Genomic DNA, 17,408 nt, shown 5'->3' with positions numbered 1-17,408 from the left:
TGGAAAGGTGGGACAGATTGATGGAATTTAATACAGAGATGTGTGAGGTGGTGCATTTGGGGAAGTCTAACCAGGGCAGGACCTATACAGTGAATGGCAGGGCTCTGGGGTGTGTTGTAGAAAAGAGGGACGCAGGCATATAGATGTGTGAAAGTGGCATCACAGGTGGATACAGTGATCAAGACAGCTCTCGGTACATCGACCTTCAACAGTCAGAATATTGAGGATAAAAGGGAGGGCATGTTACAGTTGGACAAAACATTGTTGAGGCCGCTTTAGATTATTATGTTCAGTTTTGGTCACCCTGTTACAGCAAGGATGTTATGCTGGAAAGGGTACAGAGATGCTTTACAAGGATTTTCCCAGGGCTTGAGGGCCTGAGCTATAGGGAGAGGTTGAGCAGTCTAGGACTTTATTCTTTAGAGCTCAGGAGGATGAGGGGTAATCTTACAGAGGTGTATGAGATCATGAGAGGAATAGGTAGGGTAAATGCACACTTTTACCCAGAGTAGGGGAATCACGAGCCAGAAGACATCGGTAGATTGTGGGGGGATTTAATAGGAACCTGAAGAGAAACCTTTTTACACAAAGGATGGTAGGAATGTGGAATGAGCTGCCAGATGAGGTAGTTTAGGCAGGTACAATCACAACGTTTAAAACAACATTTGGACTGGTGTGTGGATAGGATAGGTTGAGAGGGATATGGGCCAAATGGAGGCATTTTGGCCTAGTGTACATGGGGCATGTTAGTTGGCGTGAGCAGGTTGGGGAAAAAAGGCATGTTTCTACGCTGTATGACTTCCTGACTCGTCCATTTCATGTCCCGTCCACACTCTTTATATTTTGATTGCTGCATCAATGATAGTTATGCGTTTAAAAATGCCACAATATGAATGCCTGGAATTCCCACTATAACTCTGCCTCTCTCTTCTTATGAGATTCTCTTCAAAAACTGTCTCCCTAATCTCGCGGAGTAATAGCCAACTTATTGAATTTTTATTTGTAATTCAAAAAAAAATTCAAAAACAAAATGTTGTCATCATACAGTCATAACAATAAAAATCAAACAAAACACGCAATGACATAAATTTAACATAAACATCCATCCCAATGACTCTCCTCCAGGCACCTCCTCACTGGGATGCAAGGCAAAAAAAGTCTTATCTCTTCCTTGCTTCTTCTCCCGCAGTCAGGCAGTCAAACCACTGCATTGAGGTGATCGAGGCTCCCGATATTGAAGGCGATGGAAGATCCCACAGCCGAGCTGCGCCGGGCGATGAAAGGTCCTGCGTACGGATTGATTCAAGCCTTGCGATTCGGGGCAGACAATGCTGCTGTGGCTGGAGCCTCGGAAAAGTCGGTCGCCAGCCAGGGACCTACGAGTTCCCGATTTGACAGATCACAGGGACCGTGGCTGAAGCCTTTGAAGCCTCTGAAAGTAGTCGCAGCTGCAATCGCAAACCACCACTTAGTCTGGTACACAACTAAAAAGAAACTATTACATACATCTAACATTAACAATAAGACAAAGGAGGAAGAGAAACAGAAAGGCTGCAGGCGAGTTGCAGCCACAGACGCAGCGCCACCACTTTGTATTGGTATCCAATTTTTTTGATGACTTTCCTTTGCAGTACCTAATGGGCCTGTCCCATTTAGGCGACATTTTAGGCAACTATAGGACACTGTACAGTTACCAAATGGTCGTCACATGTTCGCGGGTGGTTGCCGGGGAGTCGCCTTCATGGTCGTGAATTGTTCCCGCATTCTGGGAACTAGTCACGGCCTCATTCTGGTCCTCACAAATTTTTCAACGTGTTGAAAAATTAGCGGCGACCAGAATGAGGTCGCCATGGAGCGTAGTGAGAATTCTCGGGCCGTAGGTGGGTTGCCAGGAGGTCCTAGTGGGTCGCTAGGAAGTCGTAGGTTCTTGTAAGTTGTAGCTGGTGCTGACCAGCGAATTTCATTGGATCATTGGAAAAAAAAACCCAAAACAGTACTTTTTGGAACCAAGGATAACCTACCGGTAATGTTAATGTCCGCCGAGCTTCACAGCCGTGTATCTCTGGCTTCTTAAAAGTTGTCTCCACTCCTTCTCCACACCCTGTCCTCCCGTACTCTCCCTTTCTCCTCCCTTCTCTACCCTCTCCCCTCTCCTCCCTCCCCCCTCTTTTAAAGGATGTAAGTGACCCTTCCATACACTGTGCTTTCACCATCTTAATTATAGCGTCTTAATTTCCTGTTCATCGTGGTGTGTGTCAGTATCACATTGGCTTTGCACCATGTGAATTTCACTCAGACAGTGCTCCCCACACTTGCCCTGTCCCCTGCCCACATAACGGGCTGGTGAAGGAAGCGATGTGTGTGTATGTGTTCCACTCTGACAGTCACCGTTCCAGTTGCTGGTTTTTCTGCAACCGGCTACGAGTTGACAGGCGCCAGCAGTCACCTGAAAAATCGCCTAAGTGCGACAGGCCCATTAGAATGCTCTACTATGTTAAAACTGGTTAACTTCAGCTTAGGAAATCAACTTTGAGTGTGCTTGGGAAACATCCACTTCACGGGTAATGCAGCCTTTAAAAATTAGTTACCTTCTACACCTATTCTCATCTGGAAAAAGGGCTAAAAAATCATTGATGTTTTTCCTACTTGTCTAAAGCACAGGATGAATGCAGGTGAAAGCCCAATTACTGTTAACAGTGTAAAGAGTCAATCAGCACTGCTGCAGAAGAGCGTGCAATTTAATAAAATACAAATTGAGAACCAAATCATTCTTCCAGGTCAATGAAGCTTAAATTGTCCTACACTTGATGGTTTCATTTTAAATTAGAAATTAAATGTTCTAGAGAGAGAAAGATATTTGTAATATGTTTCCTGGTGTCATTCTGTACTGTATTTATTAATCTTTTGTGCAATGTCTAGTTAGTAAAGGTTGTTTCTTTTTCTAGCCATGCGAACAGTGCGCTCCACTCAGACAGCCTTGTAATGCCAACATCACCTGCCTCAACTACATTGGTATCAGTACCCCTCAGTTAATCCATAATTTGACCAAGGGTTTTTGTAAAATAACATCCATGAGTGTTCTTCCATGTACTGACTGAAATGCTGACATCGAAACTTATGTCGATCTTTTCCTGTAATTAAACCCAATTTTAATATCCATATATCCTCTACAAGGCTCTGTCTTTAAATCTTGGGCATCATAACAATTAATCTCCATTTTAATCTTTAGCGTACAAGGATCACAATCCTTTGGAGGGTTCTGTGGATGGCTACCAATATTGCTTCCTTGCATTCAGAATTAGAAATGTTCCTTATTCTATCCTGTAGTTAGGTTTGGCCATCTCTATTAGTTGGCCTTTTAGGCAAAGATTGCCATTATTCTTCATCTGTTGTGTTCCTTTGTGGACTGTTAATAATGCTGCAATTTTAATATCAAAAATATGAGAAGCTGGCAGTGGAACACAAAAACAATAATGTACTTTTTGCTACATTTTGGATAATGGTTTATCTCCCTGGGCAGAAACAATTTTTTCACACACTCGCGCATGCTGCAACATGTTTCTCTTTCTCTGCTGCTCATTTTTAGCATCATATTTCTTAAAAATGTCATTTAATTGCTCATCAAGCATGCCTATAATACAGTATAATTTCTGAATGAGTGGGCTTATGTTCTCTCACTTGTTTTACACGATACTTTATTGGAGTATTACAGGGGAAATTGTTTAAGTATCTTAAACAAAGAAAAATCCTGCACATACTGGAAATAGCATCGGTGATTTGCATTTGTATAGAAACAATACTGATTGGAAAATACTGGTTGAGTGATTGTGTTGCAATACCTGCATTAAATGATTCCTCGTATTATTTTCCTACATGACTACCTTAGCACCAGCATTATTTTCAGTGGCCCTTTCATCTTGTAGCACACTCACATTAGTTTTCTGAATATATTTGGATTAATTTGAGGGGGAAGACATCATTGTTGCTGTTGTTCTAATTTTGAGGAAACTTTCAGTTCCTTGCTCCTGTGCCAGAGATGCAGTTCATATCCTAGCAGATTGAATCAGTGTCTGATGTCACAATAAACTGATGTGCATAGCCTCCAAAGTTGCATTCACATTGATTGCCTGAATGGTACTTATCTTAGATAGAAAGCAAGTGCTTTCTAAGAATTGTTCTTTCTTCTTAACAACAGAACAGGATAGGAGCCTACATTGTAATTAGCTGAAACCCTGAATAAAAAGAAAGATGATTTTTGTTTTGATGTGTTTCTTTTGTACGTAGATTTGTATCAGAACCTTCAATTTTCAATAATATGATTTATTTTCTTGGCATTTGTTATCTAATGCTTCTGCAACAAGAAATATATCTTTCTGCTTTGTAGTTCAGGCACATCTTTGCTGCCATTTGAGATGCGCATCTGGGTCATAGGAATTATTGATCATAATTACATGGAAAGAACAACTCCCATCGGATCATTTTAAAGGCTGGATTGAGTCCAAGTCGCTGCACTTCTAGCTGAGTTAATGCCGATATAAATCCCTATTCTCATCAAGATGACTGTTTCAAGATAGTGGAAGAGATCAGTCATTGCATATCTCACAATTCCATTACTGAAAGCCACATTACAAAATTAACATTGAACAATTTATTGATATTTTATGGTTTCTGTGAGACCTCGTACTTAGTTGTTTAATAACGTATTCTTATACCATTTGAAGCATTATAAAAATGATGCTCTAATCAGAAACATTTGTATTAAGATATTCCTTCCAATCACATAGGAAGCACCCCATTCTCTTTGTACCTTTTAATATTTCAACACATTCATTAGATTCATTCTGGAACTAAAAGCCAACAGCTGGCAGCAGAAAAGAAAGAGGGATAAGATTTAAAATGACTTCTTTTGAGAAAACAAAGCTCCCTTGGGCAACAAAGATTGAGCCATTGTAGGTATCTTTCCAAGTCAAGCTGAGTTACCCCACATTTAGTTTCATGCATCAATAGTGATTGTTTTACAGTCCATACTCGAGGCTGTAAACTGTAAGCTGCATATCGATTGTTAATTTTTTCCAGATCATTGTTGAACATTATGTAACTACTAAACACTTTTATTTTCACACAAAGCATATCAATGCAATTAGTGAGAGTTAGCAACTTTTTTTAATGCATTCAAAGAAAATGGTATATTTACTACTTTCACTTTCTCGTTAAACTGGAATGAGCTCGAACAATTGCACAACTGTGAAACCAGTTCCCTTAATAGACAGTTAGAAAGATCAACAGCAGTCTCGATGCATATGTCTAGTTGCGGAGTGTACAAATTAGAGCATAAGGAAAGGATAGAAAGCATTGCTCCCCTGGTATAAGGAAATGGTGAATTGCCTTCAGTGGGGGTGAACATTAACCAAATCATCCCACAGATATCAAGGGCAATCACTCATGAGGTCAATGAGATCTCGGGAGGGTTTCACATTTGGTAAGAGTGTGCGTAAGGATTCCAACTTTAGGGAAAGTGTCAAGTTGGGAATGTAAATTGCTCGTCTCAATTATATTTGATTGCCCAATTAATGTAAGAATAATAATATCATGGAGAGTTAAATCTTGCAACCACAAAATGGAAGCAGGTCCTACTGAGTAAAAGGTTTAACAACGAGCTTGTGCTGTATCTGATTTATGGTTTAGGAAGGTCAGATCCTTGGTAAATTAACAGATAAGGAAACGGTTTCACAGATGGGCAGACAGCTATGGGAACGTCGGTTCCTTTCATCAGTGAGAATTAAATGTTATTACAGCAAACGGATAGGTCTGATGGGAAAACATGCTTTTCATTTATTATTTAGTTACTGCAATTTTAACAGAAGTATAAGGTAATTACATTGTACCATTGGAATTGATAAGCACAGAAGAATCTGGTGCCTTAGAGAGGGAACAAGAAGGGCTTGATTCGATTCTCTGGCTGATCCCACAGGAAATGGATTTGACCTGGCCGAGATACTTTAATAGGCCTTGATCCCTTAAACGTTACTGATTCAAGTGTCCACTACTCATAGATAGTGTGGGCTTTTATCTATTTCAGCATTGATGATCATTGCTTTAATACTAGAAAATTACATATGATATAAACTTGACCATTCATTCTCTAATAATGATCCAATGTTGAAAGTGCCAATCACAATGCCTAAGAAGTGCAGAGGAAAATCTTCTCTTTCTCTTAGACAGCAAATCGGGGTCAAAAATATCTTTCTTCCTTTCTGATTTTGTAGGGTATGAAATGGCTAATGAGCCCCATGAGGGAACTGCATATTCTTCCATAGATATGGCAGGAGTGAAGGGGGGGAGTGGGTAGGTTGCTTGTGAATAGTGTGCTCCTTCAATAGCTTAACAGGGCTTCTGTGTCAATATTTGCCGTGAGGTTCTCATTACCATCCCAAAAGCTTCTTCTTCATTTAAAGTGACCATGGGACAGAAGTTCACAGGAGCCAGCATTGCACTTCTTCAAGGAAGCTTCAAGCACATCCTTGAATCTTTTTCTCTGCTGACTTGGTAAAACATCCTCCCATGGCGGAGAAGCCAGAATTGTATTGTTGACTGATAACTAGGTTGTTTAAAAAAGATAGCAATTTAATTGGTTTTCCAGGAACCTTTTGCTTCCTATTGTATTTCCCATGTAAAGCCATAGTCATGGACATGGTATGCTAAATGCATAATAAGTATAACGGCATTGTGGTAACTTATATTTAGCGTTAAATTGTGCCAGCAGTAAATTCTAATACACATGACTTTCATTCTAGTTTCTGTCTATAATTGTAGGTTGGACCACCATGAATATTCTTCAAAGTTATTAATATTGCCTTGCAAAGTAACAGTAAAATTAGCACCAGAGAAAAATTCTCACCTGAAATACAGTTGGAAATAATCTTGCAAATGTAATTATGTTTCGTTATTCAGCTTTCTCAGTAATTGCAATAATGCATCCCCACGCACACTGGTTAAACATTGTAGTGTTTTAAATATTATAAGATATGGTCAATTAAATTGCCCCAATATTTCCCCTTTTCTGAGTAAATGTCTCACCTCTCAGCTTATCCTTATTTTTTTTAAGTATGTATTAATCCAATAGATTTTCCATGAATCTTTTCCCTGCTACAATAGCCCTCATGTGTATCTCTAATCCTCAATATGTTATTCTGAATACTTTATCATCTGAATGGACACTGTGATAATTTTTGATTTTTAGCACTAACAATAGACCCTAATACCATTGGCTTTCACTGCAATCTTTTTGCATTACACAGTTACTCCACAAACTCATTTAAGTTTGTGTTGTAACATAATGTTAAAACAGTGTAAACTAAGATGTTTAAGGTGGTTGAAAATTTTGTTCTATTCATTCTATTCATATTTCTGTTTCTTCAATGCTTTTCATTGCCGACATTTTCACATAATATCTCAAGGTTCATGGAAAGAACATCGTCCATGCTTACATTTTTAATATTTTGATCCCTGTCCTATCTGACATGTGCTAATCTTGTTTTCTACCATCCTCAAACACATGTGGATTGAATTATTATGTTTGTAGTGATCATATATTAGAAATCATTCTGACATGTAAATTAGTTATTATATTTCAAATCTACAATGGCAGTAAAAGCTTTTGGGACATTCTGAAGTAGTGAAAGGTGCTTTAGAAATGTAATTTGGTTTGATCTTTATTTACTGACGTTTTTGTTTGCATTGAATCTTGGTGAAATTCCAAGGATTAGTACCTTCTCTGTTGTGGCATTAGAATGAGAAGACCAATGGATAATTGTGTTGACGTGGATAAGCTTTTCCCACTGAGAGTAGGGAAGATTCAAACAAGGGGACATGACTTGAGAATTAAGGGACAGAAGTTTAGGGGTAACATGAGGGGGGACTTCTTTACTCAGAGAGTGGTGGCTGTGTGGAATGAGCTTCCAGTGAAGGTGGTGGAGGCAGGTTCATTTTTATCATTTAAAAATAAATTGGATAGTTATATGGACGGGAAAGGAATGGAGGGTTATGGTCTGAACGCAGGTATATGGGACTAGGGGAGAATACGTGTTCGGCACGGACTGGAAGGGTCGAGATGGCCTGTTTCCGTGCTGTAATTGTTATATGGTTATTATATGGTTATATGTATAGTATGTGAAAGTGTGCGTGATGTGCTTAATAATTCTTTGGTTGTGAGCGCGCACTCCACTGCCCCATCCCCACCTCTTTCTCAAGCTGATGTGCCTCTGTTCCAGTGTCCTGTTTCAATTTTTGAACTATTACTAATAACATATTTATGTTCCACAGTCCCTTCATCATTAATGAATACATGGGTATAAGAAATGAAAGTTTCATGAAGTTAGCAGCGGTTGGAACCTGGATGGGAGATTTTGTCACTGCCTGGATGGTAAGAATAACCTTTCTTATATTGTACAACTATGTGATTCAATTCGCCATGTTATAGCAAATGTGTCATAATGTAGACAGAAACATTACCTGCCTACTTCTATCGACACCAACATATTTCTTTCAGCATATTTAGTGATGACTATCTTACCAAGCTTCAGAAGCAGGATAAAATATTTGAATGTTCATCATTCTTTACATTTGCTGAATATGTGACGTGCTTTTTATGTTCATATAAATTGAGATGGAATAATAAAACCCCCATTAGTAAAAATGTATCACATCTATCACATGAAGAAAGCATGACAAGAACATCTTTATTACTCCATACAAATGTTGCTCCAACTAAAGGTCTTATTCACATACTGCACGTAGTAGAAATTCTGACTGCAAGAGAATACATTAGTCTTGATGGTAATGGTTTTCATTTTATCACCATCGCCAAAATTATTGCTTTTTCCCAGCAACTTAAATTCATGGCAGAAAGATGCTATCCAAAAGAACTGCATTTTCTATTAGCAAAATTATTTGCCCTATTGCGCTCAATAGATGGATTTTCCAGCTAGGTTGTATCTATTGATTTTTCGTATATTATATTGACTGCTGATGAAAATGTGAGATGCTATCATATAATTGTGTCCCTGCTTGGGGCACAGAATATCATGTTGTCAAGGCTTTTGTGCTAAAATGCTTGTGTTAATTTTATTTATGGGTCAAGATCCAACAAGATACTGAATTTGCACTTTGCTTCAAACAATAAATTTAGTGCATGAGCAAACCATATATTTTCAAGAAAGGATTTTCCTATTGGAGTTCAAATCTGATCAATTTTGTGCATTTGTCAAATTTATCTCATTGTAGACGATCAAAGTGTTATGATCGATTTTTAATGCAAAATCTCATGTCATCCATGGGGTTCAGAACTCCTGTCACATTGAGAGTTGAGTATCGAGGACTGTGACTTACAGTGCCCTCCATAATGTTTGGGACAAAGACCCATCATTTATTTATTTGCTTCTGTATTCCACAATTGAGATTTGTAATAGAAACAATCACGTTAAAGTGAACATTGTCAAATTTTAATAAAGGCAATTTTTATACATTTTGGTTTCACCATGCAGAAAATACAGCAGTGTTTATACATGGTCCCCCCATTTCAGGGCACCATAATGTTTGGGAGACAGCAATGTCATGTAAATGAAAGTAGTCAGGTTTAGTATTTTGTTGCATATCCAGACTGCTTGAGTCCATGATTCATGGGCATCAGCAGTTGCTGGGTGTCTTCTCTGGTGAAACTCTGCCAGGCCTGTATTGCAGCCATCTTTAGCTTAAGCTTGTTTTGGGGACTAGTCCACTTCAGTTTTCTCTTCAGCACATAAAATATATGCTCAATTGGGTTCAGATCGGGTGATTGACTTGGCCACTCAAGAATGAAATTTTTTAGCTTTGATAAACTCCATTGTTGCTTTAGCAGTATATTTGGGATCATCGTCTTGCTGTAGAATGAACTACCGGCCAATGTGTGTCGAGGCATTTGTTTGAACTTGAGCAGATAGGATGTGTATATACACTGCAGAATTCATTATGCTACTACCATCAGCAGTTGTATCATCAATGAAGATAGGTGAACCAGTTCCTTCAGCAGCCATACATGCCCAGGCCATAACACCCCCACCACCGTGTTTCACAGATGAGGTAGTATGCTTTGGATCTTGGGCAGTTCCTTCTCTCCTCCATACTTTGCTCTTGCCATAACTCTGATATAAGTTAATCTTCATCTCATCTATCCACAAGACCTTTTTCCAGAACTGTGGTTGCTCTTTTAAGTACTTCTTGGCAAACTGTAACCTGGCCATCCTATGTTTGTGGATAACCAGTGGTTTGCATCTTGCAGTGTAGCCTCTGTATTTCTGTTCATGAAGTCTTCTGTGGACAGTGGTCATTGACAAATCTACACCTGACTCGTGAAGAGTGTTTCTGATCTGTCAGACGGGTGTTAGGGGATTTTTCTTTATTATCGCGAAAATTCTTCTGTCATCAGCTGTGGAGGTCTTCCTTGGCCTGCCTGTCCCTTTGCGATTAGTAAGCTTCTTCTTCCTGCTAATGAAACAGAAACCAAAGAAATAGTTAGATCTCAAGCTGGGTGTTGAGCAGCCAGGTTGTTGTCTCTGCGTCAATGTCTGCCAGACTCTGAGCTTCATTTGGTGGGTGGTAGAGCGGGCACCTAGAGATGACATGGTTGGCTGTCTGTTGTTCTGCTCCACATTCACAAGCTGGGCTCTGGCAGAGTCCCTATCGCCACATGCTGCCATTGAAATGCCCAACTCCAGTACGAAGTTTGTTGAGCTTCACCCATGCTCCTCTGGGGAGGTCAGACCCTGGACAGCTTTTATTAGCAATGTTACAAAAAATTTAGATTTTAAAAAACAAGTCTGTAATTTATCCCATCAGATAAAACCTAAAAAGAAGTTTAATTTGACACCCAATTCACTTTCATATCTTCAGTAATAAAAAAGTTATGGCCATTTTCCTACTCGGAAATTAGCATCTTGTTCCCTATTGCTTTTTCATTCTTAACACAAAAGCTGCGATTGAGAACAGTCTAAAGCCCATAACTTTCTTAAAAATTAAGAGCTGAAAGAAATTTTCAGTTATTATAGATTGAAGCATTTTGAAACAAATATGAAACAATCTTACTTAGATGACTTGAAATTAAAGCATATAATTAGTTAGTTACCTAATTGTAGCTAATTACAAAATTCAATTACTAGATCAAAACATCTATCCATTTCTTAAGAATAGATTAACATTTTTAAATAGCCCAAGTGTCCAAATAACATTCAGACAAGAATTCACAATATAACATAATATTTAAATCTCATTGTCATGGGTTTGTAGGCCAAATGGAAGGAATTTAATGTTTAACTAGACTAAGTGGGACCCGTTGGGTCCCATGTTCACACTGGAGGGCTGGTCCCCCGACGCAATATTTCACCTCTCCACCAATTCCAATATTGGTGGCCAGTGGGGAGGCTTTCTGGAGTGCTGGTATGGGTTCTTGAGGTGGCAGCTCAGTCCCTCAGCTCAGCCTGATCTGCTGGCAGCTCACTCAAGGCTGGTGGGCTGGCAGTTGACTCATGACTATTCCTTGAAATTCCATTTCAAGCAGGGTGCAAGGCCACCGAATTCAAGTGCAGTTTCCAACCATTTCAAGCCGGGTGCAAGGTCACCAAATTCAGTGCAGTTTCATACCACTTCAAGCAGGATGCAAGACCGCCAAATTCAAATGCAGCTTCATACCATTTCATGCAGGGTGAAACCACTATAAAACCACACAAAACACCAAACACACAGTTCAGTAGACATTCAGTGTGTTCAGTTGATTCACAGCTCGGACAGAGAGATACCTCTCCCTCCCCCATCATGCAGAGACTGAGCCCCACCCACACTTCCAGGTTTTATAAGCCTTCCCCCTCCCACCGGAAAAGGTGTGGCTTACAGGGCGTGATTGACAGGAGAGAGATTCTCAACATTTTTTAAACACTAATAACATTTATTTTTCATTGATGGGAAGAATTCTCTGCACCTGCTCAGCGGAGGGGGGACTGAGTAAGATGGCCAAAAATCACAGCCGTAAGTGGTAGCGTTTTATCTAAAATCAATAGATGGTGCAAACAGGAAGTAAGTGCATTTGCAGTAGTGCCTTTTAACTGCAAGCCAAAGCACCCAAGCCGCCATTTGCAATAAGTAGTGCCTTTCAACTTCAAGCCAAAGCACCCAAGCCACCATTTGCAGTAAGAAGTGCGTTTCAACTTCAAGCCAAATCACCCGCAACCATTTGCAGTAAGTAGTGCTTTTCAATTTCAAGCCAAAGCTCCCAAACAACCATTTGCAGGCAATGCCTTTTTACTTCAAACAAACCATATTTTCATTTTCAAACCATATTAAGGGTACTCACAGTTGTGTAGACATTTGTTCAGTGTTATTCAGAGCTCAGAGAGACGTGACCCTTGGTTTCATCCAGCTTGCAGAGACTGAGTGAGGCACACCACTTCCTGGCTTTATAGTCCCTCCCCCTCCCTCCAGCAGAGAGAATGGTGATTTTTTAAAAAACATTAATATCTCTCTGATTTGTGATAGATGGGAAAAATCCTGTGCACCCGTAAGGCGGAGGGGGGCTCTGAGCAAAGTGGCCAAAAATGACGGCCGTAGATGGCGGCGTTCTGACTGAAATCGCAGCACAGTGGGACAAAAGCGGTCAAGATCAGAGTTTTTGTAATATAGATACCTGTAAATTAATGGCCATTTAAATCATCTTGCGAGTGAGTTTTTTCTGGAACGCGATCAATTGGAACGTTGTGGTTGCGGTGACTTTAGTCCCACATATCTGCAGCAAACACACTGCCGATTCTTCGGGGGAAAAAATCACCGTTTCGCAATTTAAAATGTGAATTAAATGCAACTTAAGAAACACTTTTATACATAAAAATAAACTACTTCCTTTTACCTGTCCCCTACGTAAAATCCGTCCCCGTTGTTGGCATTGACGGTTTCAGAAGCTGATTTTTAAATCCCTCCAGCGATTAACTTGTCGGGCAATTTTTTTTAAAAAACACACAGAACGGCAGTCGGAACGATTCTTTAGCAAAATCTTGCACTACAACAAAATATAATCCAGGACCAGGTCGGAAAAAAAACGCGTATTAACCCCCCTCCCCCAAAATGCGCCAAAATCGCGCACACGGCCAGTGGCAGAATTGCAGCGCCGCTGAAGGTAAGTATTGTAACATACCTACTTTTATCTGGTGAAGAGATGTAGCTGTGTAATGGAGATTAGGTTGCCTTCCACTCCTGTGACCACCTGGTGGCTATCCAGTGTGCTTTTGTCTCAGTTGGCTGGATAGATGCTAGGCATTGATTTCCTTGAGGAGCAAAGGGGTGATGGGACTTCAGTAGGGGTGGCCTCTGCTCTCTGCTCTCTGCTGATAGCCTGATGGAGGAGGTGATCTGGGTCCATGGCACAATGAGATAGTGCCTGAGTAAGCTGACCAATGCTCTCTTTCTTCTTAATGATTTTTCCAAACAGTTGATTTTGTTAAGCCTTAGGTTTGGCAGATGTCTCTAACAGTTGTATTCTTGTTTCTCACTCATAATGGCCTCTGACTTTCATTGACACAACTTTGGTCCTCATGTTGATAAACAGCAATCAAAGTTTCCAAATGTGATGGAAAGGCTGGAGGAAAGACTCGGTGTTGAGAACTCCCTTGTACCTGCAATACGCACGCAAATAAACACACCTGAGCAATTACAAACATTATGGTTCACAGAAATGGGTGGACTATGTATAAACACAGCTGTAATTTCTACATGGTGAAAGCAAAATGGATAAAAAATGGCCTTTATTGAAACCTGACAATGTGCACTTTAACCACAGGTGATTTTTTTCTATTACAAATCTCAAATTGTGGAGTACAAAGTCAAATAAATAAATGATGGGTCTTTGTCCGAAACATTATGGAGGGCACTGAATGCCTTTAATGTTAAAGAAATTTCCTTAATATAATGTTGAAAAGATGTTTTCAATAATGGAAGAATTTGGAACCAGATGGACAGTCTCTGAATAAAAGGACATATCTGATTGCTCACAGCACCAAAGACCCAGGTTTCATCCTGACTACAGGTGCTGTCTGCGTGGAGTTTGTACGTTCTCCTTGTGACCTGCATGAGTTTTCTCCGGGTGCTCCCACACTGCAAAGACGTAGAGGTTTGCAGATTAATTGGCTTAGTATAAATGTAAAATTTCCCTAATGTGCGTAGGATAGTGTTAATGTGCGTGGATCGATGGTCAGCGCGGACTCGGTGGGCCGAAGGGCCTGTTTCCGAACTGTATTTCCAAACTAAACTAAACCTTCAGAATATGAGATAAGGAGGAGTTTCTTGAACCAATTGGTGGTGAATCTGTGGATTTCATTACCACAGATGGCTGTGAAGGCCAAGTTGTTTTAAAAAATAAAAGCTGAGATTTATAGATTATTAATTATTAAGGGTGTTAAAGGTTAAAGGGAGAAGGCAAAAGAATGGGGCTGAGAGGGAAAATTAGATCAGCCAAGATTGAATGGCCTAATTCTACTCCTATGTCTTATAGAGAAAGAAGGTTAACATATCTGCTGGACAGTGTACATTGTGAAATGTGTCTATGCTAAAGTTATGCCGAACTGCAGTCACAGTGAGAGAATGGCAATATATTGTCTGACCTTGCACAATTCTGGATCTTGTCAAAGCCATCTTGTGAACATTGCAATGTACTGTCAATGGGAAAAATAATGTCTTTGATGCATGAACACAAAGAAAATACTGAATATACTGCTTTTATTTGGATCTATAGAAAGCACTTTTACTAAAGCGAGTCAAAATTGAAAATGAATAGCATTAATTTAAATTACAATTTGTATGTTAAATTGATGTATCCTGGTTGTTACATAAACATAATGTTGGAGACATTCAGAGGTTCATATTGCCAGCACCTGTACAAAGGGGGCCTTTGCCAATGACTAGTGGTGGTAACATAAAGCATTAGTTATCTTAGCATTAAATTCAGTACAAGCAGCCGTCCAGGCTCAGCTCAGGCATAGTACCAGTGATCAAGGTTGAATTTCTTTACTCATGTGTTTGATACTTTGTAGGGAATGGCAAGTGACCTTCACTGTAAATCTGTGAAACTACGGATAGTGGAATTTGCTAATTATAAGAGCAGACCCACGAGGCGATTCTTTGATTTGTTTGCTCCGCACACCAATGTACCACTGGGTGGCGCCGCACGATGGCAGCCTCGCCAACAGTCTGTCTCGTCCTTTTCTTCTTTTGTTGTTTTTAGCTTGTCGTTAAAGGTATGTTTTAGTGTATCTTTTGTTTTGTATTAAGTGGGGCGTGGGGGAAACCTTTTTTCATCTCTTTCCTCGAAGGAGATGCGACTTTTTCTGTATCGTATCTCCGTCCGCACGGCGGCCGAACATCGCGGAGCTGACGTTTGCTTTGCTGGGGATCGACTTTTGGGAGCTCCAACCATGGGAGCCTGTGGACTTAACATCATGGAGCTTGCGATCCCTTTGTCAGGGATCGACTTCGGTAGCTCCAATTGCAGGAGCTTCAACCGCCCCGATCACGGGATTTACGATCGCCCCGACTGCGGGTGGGTCGACTGCCCGACTATGGGCGAAAAGGAGGGAAGAAGATAATACGTTATTGCCTTCCATCCCAGTGCACTGTGGTGGAGGTTTATGTGTCTTTCTGCTTTTTTGGCATTACTATATGGCAAATCAAATTCCTTGCATGCTCTTACATACTTGGCTAATAAATTCTTCGTATCTTGTATGTAGAGTTCAAGACATTGGGAAACAAAATAGATGAGCAGCCTAGTCGGGTATATTTTCAAGATCTATCTGTGAGCCAATTTGTCTGTTGGCCCCCATTGCCAGAAGGTTTGGAATATCTCACAGCATGGATTGAATATTATAAACCTAATTAACCTTAACTGTTATATAAAAAAATAGAGAACTTTACATTGTTGCCCCATCATTTAATCAAATAATCTCAGAATCTAGAAAAATTTATTTCATTGGTTTATTTCTCCCATTTTGTGAGTTTAAATAAATTCATAGCTATTTGGAATTATTTCAGTAATTGGGAAAATCACTGTTATTTCAAGATATAACAATTTTGTTCAAATCAAATAATTGGTTAAAGCTGCAGAACTTTCAAAAAACGTATTTTGTTTCAATGCAGACATTGCTAATTCAGATAGAACAGTGCTGCAACATCACAATTCATTCCAAATCACATTTCAAGATTAGTGACATGCATCACATTTTCATTAATTTTTACACTTATTGTATGATTTAACATTTGGTAATGGATCCCTTTTTTGATTTTGAGTGATTGTGGTTGGTAACAAGCTTTGTAAAATTGATTAATTACAGATGAAAGGTTCTAAGATGAAATCACAGCAATCCCATCTTTAAAAAAAAACAGCTGCATACATAGAATATATATGTTTTTTAACTGGTATCTAGTTGTTGGTTTAGATCAGATAATTGCACAGTTACAAGGTTGCGAGACCAACCCACACTCAAAGACCTGAACATGTAACATAAACATCATATTTGGGGAATGCAGTTTTATTAAGAGTACTGTGGGTTTTTTTTTGGATGAAACCCTACTCTCATGCCCAGGCAGTCTGTTTCAATAAGATAAAATATCATAGTTATTTGTCTGAAGAAAAGGGAATCTACCAGAAGCAGATTTTGCAGAGTCCCGAGAGTTGGCTTGAGTCATTCAACACTTAAATTTTAATAATAAAGAGTGTCTTATAATGATTAAAATATTTAATAAAATTACAATTGAAACAGAAATATTAGCCAAGATGATATTACCAGGATTAATTCAACAGAATTAAAGATTAGGCTGGATTACAGGGCATTGCAGGATAGTGATTAAATTGTTGAGCCATTATACAGAGAATTGATTTATTGAGCTGGAGATAGGATCTGGAAGCAGCTGACAAACTTAAATTAGGTGGTTAAATATATCTAGGAAAAATAGATAATATCTATAGTGGCCACGAAAGTGGTAGATTGCTATAAAAAGCAGACTGAATCACTCAGAGAATTAATTCTGCTGCCCTCGCCTGGTGCCCTCAGTTGAGGGGACAATTGGGACAAGAAATGCTTCCATTGGGCTTTATAGAAAAAAATATGAATAAAATAGTTTAATATTTATTTATAGGTAAGGTAAGTTTTAATCTTAAAATGTTCAATTTGCTGTCAGTTCCACCTCTTTAATCTTTCCACATTTTCTCTGTGTTTTGTTGTTAGATTCATGTATGCTCTCATTCTCTTCAAATGGGTTGTTATGGAGCTGTTATGGGTTTGCACCTCATTGTAGCAGTGGCATAGATTATAAACAGTCTCGCTGCATCCCTTAAAAGCTAT

At 39.4% G+C, this 17,408-nt stretch overlaps 1 protein-coding gene across 2 annotated transcripts in view; it reads left to right on the top strand.

The window, feature by feature from the left end:
• The window catches only part of tmem117 (transmembrane protein 117), a 269,354-nt gene that overhangs the window by 116,067 nt on the left and 135,879 nt on the right, over positions 1 to 17,408 (top strand). For both annotated transcript variants that reach the window (XM_055650707.1, XM_055650708.1), the window contains exon 4: positions 8,323 to 8,422. In XM_055650707.1, the coding sequence (XP_055506682.1) occupies positions 8,323 to 8,422 (100 nt within the window). The remainder of the gene's footprint in view (positions 1 to 8,322; positions 8,423 to 17,408) is intronic.

Source organism: Leucoraja erinacea, chromosome 19 (genome assembly GCF_028641065.1).
Source record: "Leucoraja erinacea ecotype New England chromosome 19, Leri_hhj_1, whole genome shotgun sequence".
In the NCBI taxonomy this organism is placed as follows: Eukaryota; Metazoa; Chordata; class Chondrichthyes; order Rajiformes; family Rajidae; genus Leucoraja; species Leucoraja erinaceus.
The sequence above is the reverse complement of the archived record's forward strand: the minus strand, read 5'-3'. Positions and strand labels throughout refer to the sequence as shown.